This window comes from Alligator mississippiensis, chromosome 8 (assembly GCF_030867095.1).
Source record: "Alligator mississippiensis isolate rAllMis1 chromosome 8, rAllMis1, whole genome shotgun sequence".
In the NCBI taxonomy this organism is placed as follows: Eukaryota; Metazoa; Chordata; order Crocodylia; family Alligatoridae; genus Alligator; species Alligator mississippiensis.
Window position 1 is genome coordinate 66,047,652 of NC_081831.1, and position 18,014 is coordinate 66,065,665.

General features: G+C 39.6%; 1 protein-coding gene across 2 annotated transcripts in view; it reads right to left on the minus strand.

Annotated features, from left to right (window-relative positions):
* ATRX (ATRX chromatin remodeler) overlaps positions 1–18,014 on the minus strand; it is a 157,985-nt gene that overhangs the window by 34,943 nt on the left and 105,028 nt on the right. For both annotated transcript variants that reach the window (XM_014607174.3, XM_006262569.4), the window contains 6 exons: positions 13,992–14,129; positions 13,478–13,653; positions 11,933–12,050; positions 5,878–6,005; positions 5,442–5,530; positions 5,087–5,265 (listed from right to left, as the gene is read on the minus strand). In XM_014607174.3, coding sequence (XP_014462660.2) covers positions 5,087–5,265; positions 5,442–5,530; positions 5,878–6,005; positions 11,933–12,050; positions 13,478–13,653; positions 13,992–14,129 — 828 coding nt within the window. The remainder of the gene's footprint in view (positions 1–5,086; positions 5,266–5,441; positions 5,531–5,877; positions 6,006–11,932; positions 12,051–13,477; positions 13,654–13,991; positions 14,130–18,014) is intronic.

Below are 18,014 nucleotides of genomic sequence, written 5' to 3' on the forward strand. Positions count from 1 at the left end.
TTAAAGGGTGAATGACAGAAGCTAGCATCCTGGGCCAACTACTGACAGGTGCTAACCTCTTATTAGAGCATGACAAATACTGGGAAGCAGGAGAAAAAAAATTCTCCCAGATTATCTGAACATGCTGTGAAGGACTCTGGAAGTGAAAATAAATTGCTTATTTTAAGCGATAGACAAAGAAAATTATCTGCATAGCAGCATTTGGAATGGATGCAAGCATGTGAAAGTAAGAAAAATAAATAAAAAAATGTTGCAGATTGGGAGAGGCTTGGCAGACATAGGCACTATGGTAGAAGAGTGTTGATATTGGTAGAACATAGGCACTATGCAGTGATTGAGAACAGAAGTAGTAAGAAGAGTCAGACTCAGGGCAGATTACCGACACTGCAACTCAAGTCATTTACCAATCGTTAGGTTGATTAGGAAGGAGGAGGCCTGGAGCAAAGAGTTAAGCACATATGATGGGACCTGAATTTGTGCTTGAAAAATCAGATTACCTGGTGATAGAAGTGTAGGGGGTGAGGTGAACAACTCTACAGTCTTAGCCAATGTACAGATGTTCATTTTCTACTCAGAGATTTGCTGTTCTCCGAGTAGGAAACAAAAGCATGCAGACATTCAAGCTTTTTCTTGCAGATCAAAAATGGTCACTCCAGGAAAAAAAAATAACCCAGGAACAAACAGGGTTAAATCTTTCCTGGGGAGTTTCTCCTGGGAGACTGAATGCCTGCCTACTTTCTCCCCAGCCTAACTCCTTCTGGGGACCAGGATAAGTGTAGCCAGAGGAAAGGCTCCCATGTTTTCTCAAGGCTGGGTTCTTTGATCTGGAGAACATGTGGAGGCAGGGGGGAGAAGGGAGGGGGCACCTGCTCCCTCCCTGCCAGTCTTAGACAGGCAGGGAGGGAAGGAACTGCTTCAGCTGCTCCCCACCTGCCACTCACACCACAGTTCTCAGTGTGAGAAGCAAGCTAGCTGGGGCTTTGCTGTGCTGCTCCTTCTGCTCAGCTCCTGAATAGCAGGAGAGCACTTCTCCCTTCCAGCTTCCCCTTGCCCTCAGCCCCACTCAGCTGAGTGCTGGGGATGGCAAATGAGGCTTGGAAGCCTGGCTCTGAACCATGCCAGCTTCCCCCCCAAGTCTCTCCTCCTGCTTAGCTGAGCAGTGGGAACGGTGATTTAAAAGCTGGAGGGACCAGCAGCCAGACGTGCACAGGCTTTCCGCCCAGAGGCTCGCCATGGTTGCTGAGTGCTCCCTTGCCTTCTGTACTTCTCCAGGTCAGCCCAGAGGAGAGCAAGGGACTATTCTCTCACGGGGGAGAGCTGGGAGGCTTCCCATCTTGGGACAATTTCCCCACTTGCCAATCACCTGACTGGTGGGATGTGGCAGAGGGGGCATTCTCCTGGGGCTGGGACCCTCCCAGAGCTGTCTGTGACAGCTGCTGCTTTTCAGCAGCTGACAGCTGTCACTTGACAGCCTGCCCCATTAACAGCGTGTCAATTAATAGGCTTCCCTAGATGGGGGGGTAGGGGCAGGGATGATGATGATGATAGCCCTCTAGTGCCTCCTGGCTGAAAAGCTTGCCTGTGAAGCTCTCTAGTCACGGGGCTGGAGGAGCACGTCTCTTCTGGTGGGAATAATGTCTGCATGCAGCCCTAGAGAACTCCTACAGAAAGCGGGAATGGGCAGTAAGCAGGATCAAACAGAGGGATATTGAGAAGGTACTGAGAAGAGCACAGTTGGTGGTGCCAAAGGCAGCTAAGAACTCACGGCAGAAGAGGAAGAAACACTGGTTCTAAGTTTTCACTAGGAAGCCTTTGGTGAAACCCGTTTCAGAGCAGTGCAAGATTAAAGAAGCTTAAAGATACAATCAAGTGGGGATCTCCACAAGAGGATTGTAAACAGCACACTCAGGCCCTGGATAACTATGCTAATTGAAGAACTCCAGATGCTTTTGAAGGGTTCCAGTGAGGGTATGGATATGCATGGCTGACAAAGCATTTAAAAATAACCCTCAATAAAAAAGAGGAATATTTTTTATTCATTTCCTCAAAGAGCTTGCTAGAGCATCTGTATGGGTCAGTGATTCTTTGACATTCCCAAGAGCTGTCCCACTATCCTAGTGGGACAGCCCACAAGCACTTTCCTGTGTGCTCATCTGTTCTGGGGAACCTCTGACAATTTTTGAGGCACTCCAGAGATGGGATGGGGAGTGAGGCCACACATTTGCATTGTGCAATTTGAAGTGCATCAGGATTCAGATCAGTCCAAATGCAGGTCTGTCCATGGTTTCAATGGATCAGAGATGAGAAGAAGAATAGGTGGTCAAAAGAACAGTACCTGGGATGAAGCCACTATAAAAAGTGGAGAAGTCAGAAGAGGAGAAGCTTCTGTATACATGATGGAAGGGAAGAGAGAGAAAAAACAGATTATAAACCAATATAAGATTAATGGATTATTAGCCAATATTTTACTTTGCCCAAGAAATCAGCAAGATCCTGTACAGAGAGGGAAGTACAGGAAACCTTCGCTGTTCGTGGGTTCGACATTCGCGGTTTGAAATATTTGCGAACGCTGAACCCGCATCTTAAATACACTTAAAGGAGCTCCTCGGGAACTCCATGCTTGCCACTGCCGCGCTCCCGCTACTACCACCACCAGCATAGCCATGCCCCAACCAGCCGCCCGGGGCCCTGCATTCATGAACGTAGACAGCGTTCATGAATGCAATGCCTTATTCATGGATTTCGCCATTTGCAGGGAATACAAGAACGTATCCTGTGTGAATGGTGATGGTCTCCTGTAGATGGAGGAGGTGAGCACTCTGGCCATGTACAGAGTCACTGTTCTCCCAGGAAAAGCAACGAGTGTACAGGTGTCCAGGATTCATGTCCCAGAGCAAAAATGTCTGCTTCAAGAGAAAAATAATCCAGGAACAACCAGGGTTAAGATCACTTGCAGGAGAGTTTCTCCTAGTGAATACCTATATACATTTCCTTCTGAAAGAAGTCACATTGTGGTCCTCCAGAAACCCAGGGTGCTTTACTTCCCCACTTCCCTGAAGCGTGCCAAGCAGGAAACAGAACACACCCCCTTTACGATCCCTACATTGTGTTGCAGGGAGACAGGATGATGCTGAGCAGTCTGGGGTAGCCAATCAGGGCTTCCCTGTGCCATCTGTCTCCAGGCAGACAGAGGAAGCCTGCAGAGATGAGATGCGTGTGCAGGGGCCCCCTGGCGGTGCAGTGTTAACACTGCAAGCTCTCTGCTCTTCAGGGGCTCAGCATTCGATTGTCTGTTCAGGAGCTCCTGGGTAAGTTTCTCTACTAAGAATACAAACCTGGGACAATTCTCCCAGATCATTGGAACATGTAACGCACCCTTGTGAGCACGCTTATCCTTAAAATTAATACCAGAGCAAACAATTCAGTTATTTCAAATGGACTTATATATGCAACTGGACAAGCTTGCATACAACAAGCTTAACCCTGAACTTGCCAACAAAAGACATGCAATAAATCAATCTAGAAGTAGGACCCCTTTCACCAAAAAAACAAGGGAGAAGCAAATAGGCAAGCCTCTCTCAGTGTACCAAGCATCCATGTTGAAATGAATACATATGAAGTCAGATGAAGTAAAAAAATAATAGAACCCTTACAGTTATGAATTACATTTGTAGTCTAACTAATCAAAAATAATGTGATAACACTACTTAAGAGTCTAACTAACTGTTGGCAATACATCCCAATATATATTACAAACCATTACACATTTATAACTGTATTTTGCCATAACTACTTAAATTTACAAATTCAATTTAATTTTCAAATGTCCATAAATACAAATTCTGTGTTTTTGATGATAGCAAGTTATATTTATTTAGGAAAGGTTATTTAATTCATAAAATGTTATGCTGTCTGTCATCTTTAACATGTACTTGAAAATGACTCATCACTCAGCAGAAACAAAAGATAGCTAAAATATTAAAGTAAAACTACTTAAATCACGTTTACAGATGTAGGTAGGCTGATCAACTTACTCTCAAAAAGCCATTTGAGTCTCTGTGTTCTATCCACCTATTCTGAGACCCTTAAAACCCCCATAGGTTTAAGAACTGAAAAACAATAGTTTTCTACCATTCAATAGCATATTTCACCTGTGAAATCTACTCTGAATTTACTTCACAATTTACTTTGCAAGAAAAAAGAAGGGAGGATTTATTCTATTATACTCAATAAGAAAACTTTGACTGGTTAACTGTTCTGTCACAACACAGGCAGTCCCCAGACTTGCAACACAATTGGTTCCTGAAAACCATGTCTTAAGTCGAAATGTTGTACAACCAATTTTCTCACAAGAAACAATGTTATAAATGGGAGATTGGTTCTTGAACCAAGGCCCTATACCGTATTTTCAACAAAAATACCCCAGAATTTTGTACTTGATCAATTATAGATGAGTAATATAGCTACATTAATGTATTTATATTGTAAATAGCAATCATCTTGATTTGGAAGGACTTCTTTGAGTCTTTGCTGGACTTTTTGAAGGGCTCTTGGTTGGACTTTTTGAACTGTTCTTGGCTGGATTCTTCTCAGGAGTCCTGGCTGCAGGTTTTTCTGAAGTCTTGTCTGCTTTGTTAAAGAAAGTGTTCAAGGAAGATTGGACAGATGTTCTCCAGGGAGATGGGTGACACAGCAAACCTGTTCGCTGGCGTGGTGTCACACTGGATCAAGCGTTGTAAAAGTTGAAACTGACAAAGTTGAAACAGGGTGTCAATTTAGAAACGTTTTAAGTGAGAAACGTTGGAAGTCGAGGACTGCCTGTATTCTTTCATCCTTACGGAGTGATGCTGCTTCTATTTTTCAATGGGTAAATATTATTACAAGTATATTTTGATATAATAAAAAAATTGGTAGGGTGGGCTAGAATAGAGAAACAGTTCCTTGAACTAAGATGTCATCTTTCGTAACCGAGTGTAGTGCAAAGTTGATTGAACATAATTTCCCCATTGATTTGTCATGAATAAACAATGTCACTTTTCAAAATGATGCTGCATCATATCCTGATTTACTTGTGCATTATACTTACCCTCATCTGATTTTGCAGGAATAGCAGGGGTGTTTGCAAGGTCCTCTGTATTTCCTTCTCCACCTCCACGAGACCTCGAATTCCAAACTTTAATCACTTCAACATCATTATCACTGCCACTGCCACTGCCACTGGGGCTGCTTTCTTTCTTTGCTTTTTTCCCCTTGGATTTTTTTTTCCTAAAAACATAACATTGTATGCTTACTATTTAAGAAGCTACCATTCAGAGAACATAAGCAATAGTAAAAATACAAATGTTGCTTAATTGCATTGAACATTTACTTAGTCACTCTAAAAAGAAAATGAAACCAACTGATTTTGATCATGTACAATTTACATGAAACAAACAATTTACTTTGCATAATCATCAGAGCTTAAACTCATTGAAGTTTCGTCAGAATCTGAAGCTATGAAGTCATCCAGACTATCTTCATCAAAATAGCCCTGGAAAACAAAATTAACATTCTTAGAACATCGATATTACTGGTATTAAATATCATCATCCAGACTGAAACCTTTTTTTAAACATTTAAGCACCTACTTATCCTTCATTTAAATAATACCAAGGTCAGTGAAAGAACAGCCTTCCAAACTGTTTTAATAATGGCAAAAGACTCGGAAACAAAAAAAAAATGCTAGCCATGGGTAAACAAAGCTGGCAGAAATCAGTATATCCCACAGCAACAAAAATTTCCATTCATTTGCCGAAACTCTTCCCAACACTTGGTAATGACTCATTCAGAAAGTTTACAAGGGAGACACAAGTATGTATTTTGATATACCTAATTTACCTTATTTTCTTTGCTAATATAGTCCAGCTGCAAACACCAAGGGTGAGTCCAGATTCTACTTAACATCTGGAAGTCCTGAAAGAGTTTAGCTCCAGCTTTGCCTCTTCCACCTTCACCGCTACCTACACCTGACAATAAAGTTCAGATTTTAGAACAAAATCTTGAACAAGTTTGCCACAATTTTCCCCGCTTTGAACAACCCATTAGTTCTCTGCAGTGTTCTCTCCAGGTGTACACCTTACATTTTAGCATCTCTTGTAAAAGTGGTCATATTACTTAGTTACAAGAATTATTTTTCCAGTTAAAGTGGTCAAAATTAGATTTTCCCCTCCTTCTTGGTAATGAGAAACATTTAATGATGACAATTATATGCAGGAGTGTACGCTCTAGTCAAAATGAGTTCACTAAAATCCGGTTAGGCTTTAGTTAGGTTTTACAAATGTCATTGTTTTAAAAACGGTAAGATTTATATTTAGGTTTCCAATGAGTTCTGTTGATTATTCTGATTCAACTGTTTCTTCATATGCTTTGTAACATTCGCATGGTATTACTATGTTAGTGTACACAAGCCAGAAGGTAGATAGATACTTAATATACTCTTCATTGTCCAAGCTGAAATGAGTGCAGAAAGTAAACAGAATTTGTGGATTTAAACTTTTCTTGTTTATAGTCTAAACTGCTAGTAAAGAAATGCACTGACAGAGTCCTTAAAACAGATTAATTTTCCCAGCAGCGTATTTAAAACCTTTGTTAACGAGAGTACTAAGTACATTATCAAAGTGAAAGGCAAAAGTAAGTTAAATTAGGTGAGTCAAGCTGCTTTTTGCCATTTTAGAAACATTTTACACACTGGTTGTCTACATATACAGTAAAAGCTTTATTATCCGGCACCCAGGGGGAAAGGGGTGTCGGGTAACAAAATATGCTGGTTAACTGAGAGGCCCGAACAGGCGTCTTTGCCTGTTCGGGCCACCGCTTCTCCCGCTGCATCACCGCCCCTCCCACAGATCCTGAGGGACACAGAAGCGGGCCCCGCACAGACTGCTTTGCCCCGAGCAACGGGGGCTCGGAGAAACCGGAAGTGCCCACTGTGGCACTTCCAGTTTCACTTTTATCTTACAAGCCGGCATGCCGGTTAATAGAATGTGTCGGCTTGTAAGGTGCCGGTTAACAGAGCTTTTATTGTAGTTATACATGTTCTTAGCTAGTCATAAAATACCAACTCTGGTGATGGGGCTAGAAAAGTAGTTATGACAGTTTGTTTAGATGCTTTGACCTGTTCTTACCAAAGCAGAAAAGTTGCATGCTCTAGAGTGTCATTAAGATAACAATTCCTATACCTCTTATACTATATTTTCTATGTTGTTTCCTATATCCAGTTATTTTTTTCTATATTTTTGAAGAACAGAAGCAGTTTTCCGTCAGAAGAGAAAAGAAGACTTCCTAAAACTGTATATTTTAGTATTCTCTTGAAGCATATCTAAAACAGAAGTTTTCTTTTTAAACTTTTACTTGTATTTGCAGCTAAAAAGCCTTCATAAGGAGGCCTTACTTTCAGATATTTACTTCATACAAATCAAAAAGTCCACTTATTTAGTCAGAACTACTGAAACACAAAACTAATGAAGAGCATTACCACGAGTCCCGATTGCTTAATGCAGAGCATTGCATTTAATTTAGAAATCAGTCACCTGGCTTAAAAGGTAGTTGCCTAGAGACAGAGTAACACTTGAAGACTGAAAGTCTAAACAGATTTGCGATAACTAACAGTCCTTGAGTGAGCCGGGGAGATGCACTCTTAAAAAACCCACTAATAACTAAGAGCAAGGCTACATCCTTCAGGTCTGATTCAAAGACTTCAAGTCTACGGGAATGTTTTCTCTGAATTCAGCAGGAACTCGATAAGGCCATTAGAGGCAGTTTGCCTTCAATCTGCAGCCTAGTAAATACAAAAACACACAACAGTACTTGTACCCACATCATAATGTTAAGTGAAGTCTTCGGTGCCAGTACAGAATAAGAGCCTATATTATTTAAACATGCTGGCTATCTTTTCTATCAGTCGTATCCCTCATGAGAGACCACTCCCTTGTTAAAAACAAGCTCTGTGTAATATGGCAGATAAAGAAAATCATTAGCACTAAAAATTATGGGAAAAATCACAAGCTTACAAAGCAGACCAAGAAAACTTACAGAAATTTGTGGAACCACTACTGCTGCTTTGACATACAAAGCTGTTATGAAGACTCATTCTTAGAATCATAGAAAATGAGGGCTGGAAGGGACCTCAGGAGGTCATCTAGTCCAACCCCCTGCTCAATGCAGGACCATCCCCAACTAGCTCATCCCAGCCAAAGCTATGTCTAGCCGGGTCTTAAACACCTCTAAGGATGGAGTTTCTACCACCTCTTTGGGTAACCTGTTCCAGTGTTTTACTACTTTCCTAGTAAGAAAATTCTTCCTAATATCCAACCTAAACTTCCCTTGTTGCAACTTGAGACCATTGCTCCTTGTTCTGTCATCTGCCACCACTAAGAACAGTCCAGCTCCAGCCTCTTTCGAACCCTACAGGTAACTGAAGGCTGCTATTAAATCTCCTCAGTCTTCTCTTCTCTAGAGATAATAAGCCCAGGTCCCTCAACATTTCTTCACAAGTCATGATCCCCAGCCCCTCACCATTTTTGTTGCCCTCCACTGGACTCTCTCCAATTTGTCCACATCCTGTAAAGGGGGGGGGGGGGGGGGAGGAGGAGGAGGAAGAAAGGTGCAAAACTGGGCACAGTACTACAGATGTGGCTGCACCAGTGTTGAATAGAGGGGAATAATCCCTTCCCTTGACCTGCTGGCAACACACCTAGTAATGCAGCCCAGGATGCTGTTAGCCTTCTTGGCAACAAGGGTACACTGCTGGCTTATACTCAGCTTATTGTCCACTGTAACCCCCAGGTCCTTTTCTGCAGAGCTGCTGCCCAGCCCATCAGCCCCCAGCCTACACTGGTGCATAAGACTGGTTTGTCCTAAGAGCAGGACTTTGCACTTGTCCTTGTTGAACCTCATGAAACTCCTTTTGGCACAATCCTCCAATTTGTTTAGGTCTTTCTAAATCAGGGGTGGGCAAAATGCGGCCCACCAGATCATTCCATCTGGCCCCCACCCCCAATATTTAGGAAATTAATATTCATCTGCCCCGGCTGCCCATAATGCGGCCTTGATGGCTTGCCAAAACTCAGTAAGCGGCCCTCTGCCCAAAATAATTGCCCGCCCCTACTCTAAGTCCTAGCCCTTCAGCATATCTATTACTCCCCCCAACTTGGTGTTACCTGCAAACCTGCTGAGTGTGCACTCTATGCCATCTTCCAGGTCACTGATGAAGACATTAAATCAAACTGGCTTGATACCGCCCACCAACTAGACTTTGAGCCATTGATTACTACCCTCTGAGCCCGATGCTCCAGCCAGCTTTCTGTTCACCTTACAGTCCATTCATCCAGCCCATACTTGCTTAGCTTGCCTGCAAGAATATTGTGGGACACCATATGGACAGCTTTGCTAAAACCAAGGTACACCACATCCACTGGTCTCCCTGCATCCACAGAGCCAGTCATCTCATCATAGAAGGCAATCAGGTTGGTCAGGAATGATCAGCCCCTGGTGAATCCATGCTGACTGTTCCTAACCACCTTCTCTTCCAAATGCTTAGAAATGGATTCCTTGAGGATCTCTTCCATTATTTTTTCAGGGACTGAGGTGAGGCTGACTGGTTTGTAGTTCCCTGGATCATCCTTTTCCCCTTTCTTAAATATGGGCACTAGGTTTGCCCTTCTCCAATCATCTGGGACCTCTGCTAATCACCAAGAATTTTCAAAGATGTTGGCCAATGGCTCTGCAATTTCATCAGGCAACTCCCTCAGCACCCTTGGGTGCATCCCATCTGGCCCCAAGGATTTGTATATGTTCAGCTTTTCTAAACAGTCCCTAACCTGTTCTTTTTCCACTGCTGACTGGCTGCTCACCTCCTCCTCAAACTGTGCTGCCCAGTGCAGTAGTCTGGGAGGTGACCTTGCCTGTAAAGACTGAGGTGAAGAAGGCACTGGGCATTTCAGCCTTTTCTGCATCCTGTCACAAAGCTGCCACTCCCATTCAGTAAGGGACTCGCACTTTCCCTCATCCTCCTCTTGCTACCAACATACTTGTAGAAACCCTTCACATCCCTTGCTAGCTGCAGCTCCAATTGTGCTTTGGCCTTCCTGACTTCATCCCTGCATGCCTGAGCAATGCTCTTATATTCCTCTCTACTTATTTGTCCAAGTTTCCACTTCTTAGAAGCTTCTTTTTTGTGACTCGGTTTACTGAAGAGTTCTATGGTAAGCCAAGCTGGTTTTCTGCCATACTTGCTAGTCTTCCTGCGCATCAGGATGGTTAATTCCTGCAGTCAGTAAGGCTTCTTTGAAGTACAGCCAGCTCTCCTGGACTCTTCTCCCACTCAGTCCAACTTCCCAGGGAATCCTGCCCATGAGTTAAAATCTGCTTTTCTGAAGTCCAGGGTCCTTACTCTGCTGCTGTCCATCCTTCCTTTCCTCAAGATCCTGAACTCTATCATCTCGTGGTCACTGCTGTCCAAGTTACCATCCACTACTACACTCCCCACCAATTCCTCCCTGTTCGTGAGCAGCAGATCAAGAAGAGCAAGGCCCCTAGTCAGCTACTCTAGCACTTGGATCAGGAAGTTGTCCCCAACACTCTCTAAAAACTTCTAGCTCTGGCCTATTAGGATATATCAAGATACATTAAGGAGAACTCTTCATGAAGATTTTTGTTTTTAATTGCACAGCTTTTGGAGGATATACAAAACAATTAATGGTCCAGAAACTAAACAGCAACTTCTAAATAAAACCATTGTGTGTGCAATGACTGAACCATATCACTTCTCCATAATGCTGCCATCAGTGTTCCCTGCTGCTTTGCTGCAGACATGCACCATGGGCCATCATTTTGCTGTTAGCTTCTGAAATACCCTTGTATATCTGGAATGCTGTAGAAACTAACACAATATAAAGATATTTTCCTTCAGAGCATTTATGTAGGTAAGACTCACTACATAACAGATTATTTTACAGACCTGACTATAGGAAAGCTCGATGCAAAGTCAAAGTTGTATCTGTTGCGTTTTGGAGTACACTTCCAAAGCCTTATTTTAAAAGTAGAACAGCAAGAATGCCTTTACTTTTTGGACTCAAATTTATTACAAATGAATTACCTATACTGGACTGTTTAGATCTGTATCTTATCTCAAATAAAGACAATAGCCCAGAAAGTATTTTAAAAAGAAATCTTGGTTGGCAATTTATTTAAGATAACTACACCACGCTATAATCCAAGTAAATTAATACAACACCGCATATTTCATACCCAAATTTAACATCTGATATAAATCACAATTTGATATAGGATACAAAACACCTTATCTGCCTTTTCTTGATAAACTTGACAATGTAACTTAAACACTGTAACCCCTACCCAGCCAGTTGCCTACTACCCAGACCAGGAAATGTCAAAGAAGACAACTGCACAAAATAAGCTGACACAAAGAATTAACAAGAATTGTCCCTAGGTAGCAAGGGCAAATAAGGCAAACTGCAAGCTTCTGAAAAACACCTTTGCTGGCACACCTCGATTCTGCATTTTACTCTCATTGATCTTTCTGATTATTTCACTACACAGGAGACAAACAACTGGTCTAGAACAAAATAAATAGCTTTCTCTTCAGAGCCCCTCTGAAATTATTTATGTAAGAGATAATAGCAAGTAATCCATATAATGAAGTTAGTTGTTTTATTTCTGAGAAAGGAATGACAAACCACACACAAGAAATATGACTATCAGTAATATGCAATAAATATTTCATTATATGAAGCCAAGTATTGTGCAGAATCAAGTTTCAGAGCAAAAACAGATTCCCGCCAGAAAGGACCATCTATAGAGCTGTTTATGAAAACAGGGCAAAAAAATTAGGTGAAAATTAATTATGTTATCCTACTGTGCTGTAGCTACTTACCTGTTAAGTGATCCAAGTAGAATTGATAGAGTTTACACTGAAGAGGCGTCATTCTAACTGCAAGAACATACTCATGTTTTGGTGGCAGGAACTTAGTTAATGCAGTGTAATCTTTTCTCTGTAATTTTACAAAAGGGATGTTGGTCAGAACAGATAAATCTCTGCATTTTAAAACTTTTGGCATCTTAATATACAGACACTGTCTTTTATCTAATGTATCTGGCTGGTTAGTCAAGTGCATGCTACATGTATCACTTCAGTGTGCAAATTCCTTGGTGTTTGCAGCGTCAACTACAATTTCCATAATTGCTTCCAATCATTGCTTCTTTTCAATATGGTTACTCTTAGTGTGCAAATATGTGTAAGTGAAGCAATTAATGTCAAAGTTGATATTATGGGAGCACTGGTTCCGATGCTTCATGAAGCCACTCTCAATTCTGGGGTGTCAGAATGCTTGTGTGTGCTTGCCCAGGCTCCTACCACTTCCTTCTCTCATTTTCTTTTGTTGCAAATTGCTGCTTCTCTCCATTTCCCTTTTCATCTTAATAGTATGCTGAGTTTCCAGGCTAACAAACTCTGCAGTTTGCTGTATGCTACTCCTTGTGTGGCAAGCTATAAGAAATGTGTTGACCTCCAAATGGCTTAGATTTAGGACATCTAACCTTTTAATAACAACATTTTGATGTAATAATTAAGATTTTCAGTGTTGTTGCCTTCTTCCTTTCTGAAAGGAACACGATACAGTATTAAATACAACTGTCACTCCCCCTTCTTGCTCTTAAGGGTATACCTATGGCTTTCCATTTTTTGATGTGCCAGGCCAGAAGACCCCAAACATTTCCAACATTTCCTTATTAAAAAAAATATATCAAACTGCTTCATTTTTCATTATGACCATATGACTAATTTCACTCCATTCATAAGCACTTAACATCTGAGGCAAGTGCAGCAACTGCTTAAACCTAAAAAAGTATACTGAGGAAAGTAAATATTTATGATGTTTAAATTAACAAATGCTTTATCCTCTTTGAATCAATCCTCAACCTTTCTCTTTCCCCACATGAGTCTTCAAAATGAAAACAAAGTCAACTGCATCAAATGACCAGTTCTCTATGGACTATCAGTTTATTATAATTTTTCATACAGGTACATTTTAAAATATGCATACAAAATAAGTTTAGAATATTTAAAAATAGATGCCAAGACTAATGTACTGATATTCTACCCTATTATATAAATTACCTGTCCCATAAATGAGGAAAACTACTGCATTCTCCAACTTCTAGGATATACTGGCATCTCAGTAAGAACTGTAACTTTTGGTTTATAAGATTTTCTATTTATGTGCTATTTCTGCATCATTCACAACTAAACTAATTGGTGAAAAGTCTAGTTGGATCAAAAAAGTGATAGCTAGCTTAATGAAATATACAGATAACAATAATGCAGTCCAATGCAGACCTTAAGCAATGTAGTCCAAATGAAAGCATATTATTCAAACCACGTAATAAAGAAACTAAACATTATAGAAAAGTATTTACATACCTGAACACATCCAGCTAACATTTCATATAAAATATGTGCACGCTTTTTCATTACTCTTACATCAACAGGGGTAGAATCCGCGCACTGACCATTCTGGATTGGATTTATAAAACGATTTCGGAATTCCTTAATTGATCCAAGCAAGTTCTCTTTGATAAAATTAACCATGCAGTGATCTGGGAGAAAAAGATCAACTCCAGTTTTTTTAAGTTAAAGTAAACAGTTTCCATGAAAGTGTTTATTCTCATTTTAACAAAAATAGGAGTCTATCCCCCTTCTAAAAATCCTTTTCTGTTAAAAAAGATAAAAGTATCTTCAAAGCATGGACCCAGAAAGTAATAGTTTTTCATTGCTACTTAATTTATTTCATTAGCTATACTCTGGTGCCACTAGGAATACAAATTACTTTCAATTACACCAAACCACACTTTTTTTTTCTTTTTTTTTTTTTTGCAATTCAAACATCTGTTGAAGAAGCCATTTTCAACTAAAAGCCAAAGAACCTACTACTTACATTCTATAAGGTTATTCTGTAGTGGTGTTCCTGTAAGAATTATCCTCCTTCTGGATTGTATAGCATTCATAGCTTTAGAAACAGCTGAAGCTTCGTTTTTTAATATATGCCCTTCATCACACACAACAAAGTCAGGGCCTAGAAGAAAAGAAGTTTAGTGATATTAGATAACTTGATTTTCTGTAACCTGGAGGAATTTATGATTAGAGAGAAGCAGTAAGCTGTATTAGTCTGAAGTCAGGCAGAAGGCAGGATATGGTAGTACCTTAGAAAATTACTGGTTCAGAGATATACATGTATTCTAATTCTGAAGCCCTCTAAAACATATTATGTCTTTCTAAACCTATGAGTCTCTAAGGTGCTACCTTGCTCTTTTTCTACCTGTAGCAATTTGGTTGTTTACTAGAGTGACTCTGTTCTAATAAACAGGCAACTCTCTCTATATGTATATTATATATTAATAATAAAGCCGCCTTTTTTTTTTTAAAGAGATTTCAGGACACAAAGCGCAATAATTTATTTTCTATATTACAGTTATGCATAATGAATTTGATGATAATATCAACCAAAGTTTTGCAGAATAATGCTATAAAGATATCTATATGCACGTAAGTGATCCTTGTTTTCCCAGACAAAGTTCACAAGTGCAAATTTTTAAAGCGAGGTTACACAGTGCCATCTACTGGTGACAGATAAGTCATCAAGAGAACCAAAGTACAATAGGACTGTTTCCTATGAAGACCAGAATGTAGTATGCTCCTTAATGATGAGTACAATGTAAAACTTGATCTAAGTTGTTCCAGTGATAACTTAGAGCTGACCAAAGGTAAAGACCAAACTTTAGGCAAGACCAAATAAGTTCAATGGTCTGATTCAAAACTTTTGTTTTAAAACTTAATTGATTTAAATTTCAGGCAATGTGACCATTTAATTTTTTTTATTAGATGCAACGTCAAGACATCTCAACCACTTTAATACAAACAATCCTATGTTCATACTAGCCGAATTAGCAGTGAGAAAAAAAGTTGCTATGGGCTTTCATGGCCCTTGCAAACTAATGTTTATTTCTTAAGATTTTCTTTATATGCACATACAGTTTTATCACTGGCTCTTGCTACATTTGTTTTTTCTATCCTGCATGTACAATGCATACATACTCCTGGTACTAACCAGTAAGCAAATGCCAGGAATATATCAGGGAACATACATAAAATTTAATATTATATTCCAGTCATGGGAAAAGTTTATGAAAAATGTAACCAGTTAAAGTTAAAAGTTAGCAACCTTTAAAATTAACTTGAGTTGAGTTAAAAGTTAAGTATAACCACTTTCAACTAGTTAAAAGGCAAATTAAAAAGAGAGGAACTAGTAAAAAGTTAAAGTTGATTCTTAAAAAGTGTGAAACACAATTAATTGCCTCTTAGCATCATTCTTCATTTTCAAATGCAATGAGTGGGTTTTATTTTCCATAAGCCCACAGAAGCAACCTAATTTACTTAGAACTCACCCTGCTTTACCTGAAAAAAACTGTATGGCAAGTATAACATTGTTCAGAATAACAATTTACCAATACTTATGTAATGCTAGATCCTTCTCACCCTCTGTATATGAAGTACTTTGTAAAAGTTAATGCATCAGATAGGTATAGCAGAATAACAGAAAGGAGATATTCATAGCCAGGTGACAAATGAAAGATGTTTCCACAGAAAACCTCTGTTGTTACATTTTTTATTGCTCAAAAGGTAACAAAGGGTATGAAACATATCTGAATTAGAAATAATGAAAGTGTTTGAAAATCAAAATTAGACTGAAATGAGAAAATCAGTTTAAATGAAAGAGAATGTTCAGCTGCATAGTAGAAACTGTTCAAACATGCTTATTGAACTTCAGCAAAAGCTGCATTTCAAAATTGACATCTGACAATTTTCTTCTTCCGTCTTGCCCCCACTACTGAACAATTTGCTCTACATAGGCAGATAAGGGAATGCTTGTTCCCTCTCCTGCAGCCCTGTTGAGTTCTGCAAATGCATAGAAAATGCCAGCATGAAGTAAGGAACTCTGGGACTCGCAGTTCTTAAGAGACCATATCTCACAGAAAGGCACACTACTCTGTCTCTCAAACAAGAAGTCCTAGAGTTTCAATGAAGAAATATCATTCCATGCAAGTCCTAGAGAGTTGTGCATCAGGAAAAACTCTGGGAAAGCCGGATTTCAATTTTTTTTTTAACCTTTTAACTTATATTTTTAAAAAGTTAAAGTTACCCTTTTTTTTAAAACTAGTTAAAGTTAAAAGTTAACAGCTGAAAAATTCAACGAGTTAAAGTTAAGAGTTAGACATTCCTTTAATTTTTTAACTAGTTAATTAATTTCCATGACTGCTGTATTCTGATATGACGATAAGTTGACAGATCCGACTTCTGAAGCCTTTCAGAATGTGTTTGCCTTCTGTGCTTTTCATGTACACATGGTTGTATTCTCTGCCATTGTGATACAGACCTATCCTTTTGACACTTGCATGACATTTTATACTCTGTTTTACTACATTCCCTAAGAATTTTGAGTGTCAGCTACTTTGGATAGATCTCTCCAGACACGATTCCAGCCTGTATCCACAGCCCCAGATCTGCTAATGATCAGTTTAAATAATGTTGCTGAGAACAGTTAATTTGTAAAGCTGCTCATTGAATATGTTGTGCCAGTTCAGCCTGAGTGGGTGAAGTGTTAAGTGTTTTATTTTTTTTATGGGCAGATAGCATTGGTGTACTGGCATTAACAGCTGACATCACTAAAAGATAAACAAATTGTTCAATATTCCAAGATCTTCAGTAGTGATAAATGATGGATTGCTCCTTAGATTAAAGAGCAAACCTATGATATCAAATATATTCTATGAGTAAGGCACTTTTAAAAAAATCTCCTCCTGCAAAAAAAACTGCACATCAGAACTCACTGACACACAGAACTGCAGAAACTCTTGTAATTTTTCTTGACTGATGAACAACAGTAGCTTGAAATTTACTGTAATAAACCAAAAATTCTTTCCAATGTTAAATGCATGGAGAAAAGAGGTTCCCAATATTAGTTGTTACTGCTGCAATGCCAACAACTGCTACATTTGTATCAAGAGTCTGCAACACACCGTAATCAAGTCTTTGTCTAAGCCATAGCCTGCGTGGCTCTGATTTATCATTGTAAATGAAGATGATTGGCAAAAACGTGATATCCCTGACTTGTCTGCAAGATCCCAGGCCACAGCATGGTTGGTTAGCACCTTTAAAACCATCTGATTTACAAACATGATATCTGGTCTTAACATATTTGTAATTATTCGTAATCATGACAGACAACCTTGTTTGACAGACATTCTCAGTTATACTGATGTGTGGGCATTAGATATTGCTAACTGCTGCTCTGCCAACAACAAAGATGCTAGCATCAGCAACTCTATGCAGAAATCAATTTATTTGTCAATACTTCATATGACTACTTATTGTCTGATGTTAGTTCATTACATTTTGTTAGTCTTTTCTGACTTTTGGGGGGGGGGGGAGGGGAAATCGTAGGGAAACCTAACAGAAAGGGTCCAGTCCCCTGCTACTGTCATATAATTGCTTCATAAACTGATCAGGCTCCATCTTCAAATTAATTAGGTGTTTTTGGTCCCAGTATGCTTGTTGGAAGACTCTTTCTTCTAAGAGTCTTTGATGGTAAAAAACGTTCCATTTCCCCAGCCTCAATTTATGAATGACCAATCTGTACCCATTTGTTGTGTTATGTCTATTAGTTGAAAAAGCTCTTCTATCACCCACCACAAAGTATTTACAGACAGCAATTCAGTCTATCACTAGGCTAAACAAATCACTTTCTTTTAATCTCCTCTTACATGACAGGCCCTCCATTCCTCTTCTTATCTCCTGATATTCCACCTATTGAAATAATCTCTCTCAAACACGCATGACCAAAGTAGTTGTATTCCACATGGGGTCCTATCAGCACCTTGTAGCACTAATATTTCTTCCCTAT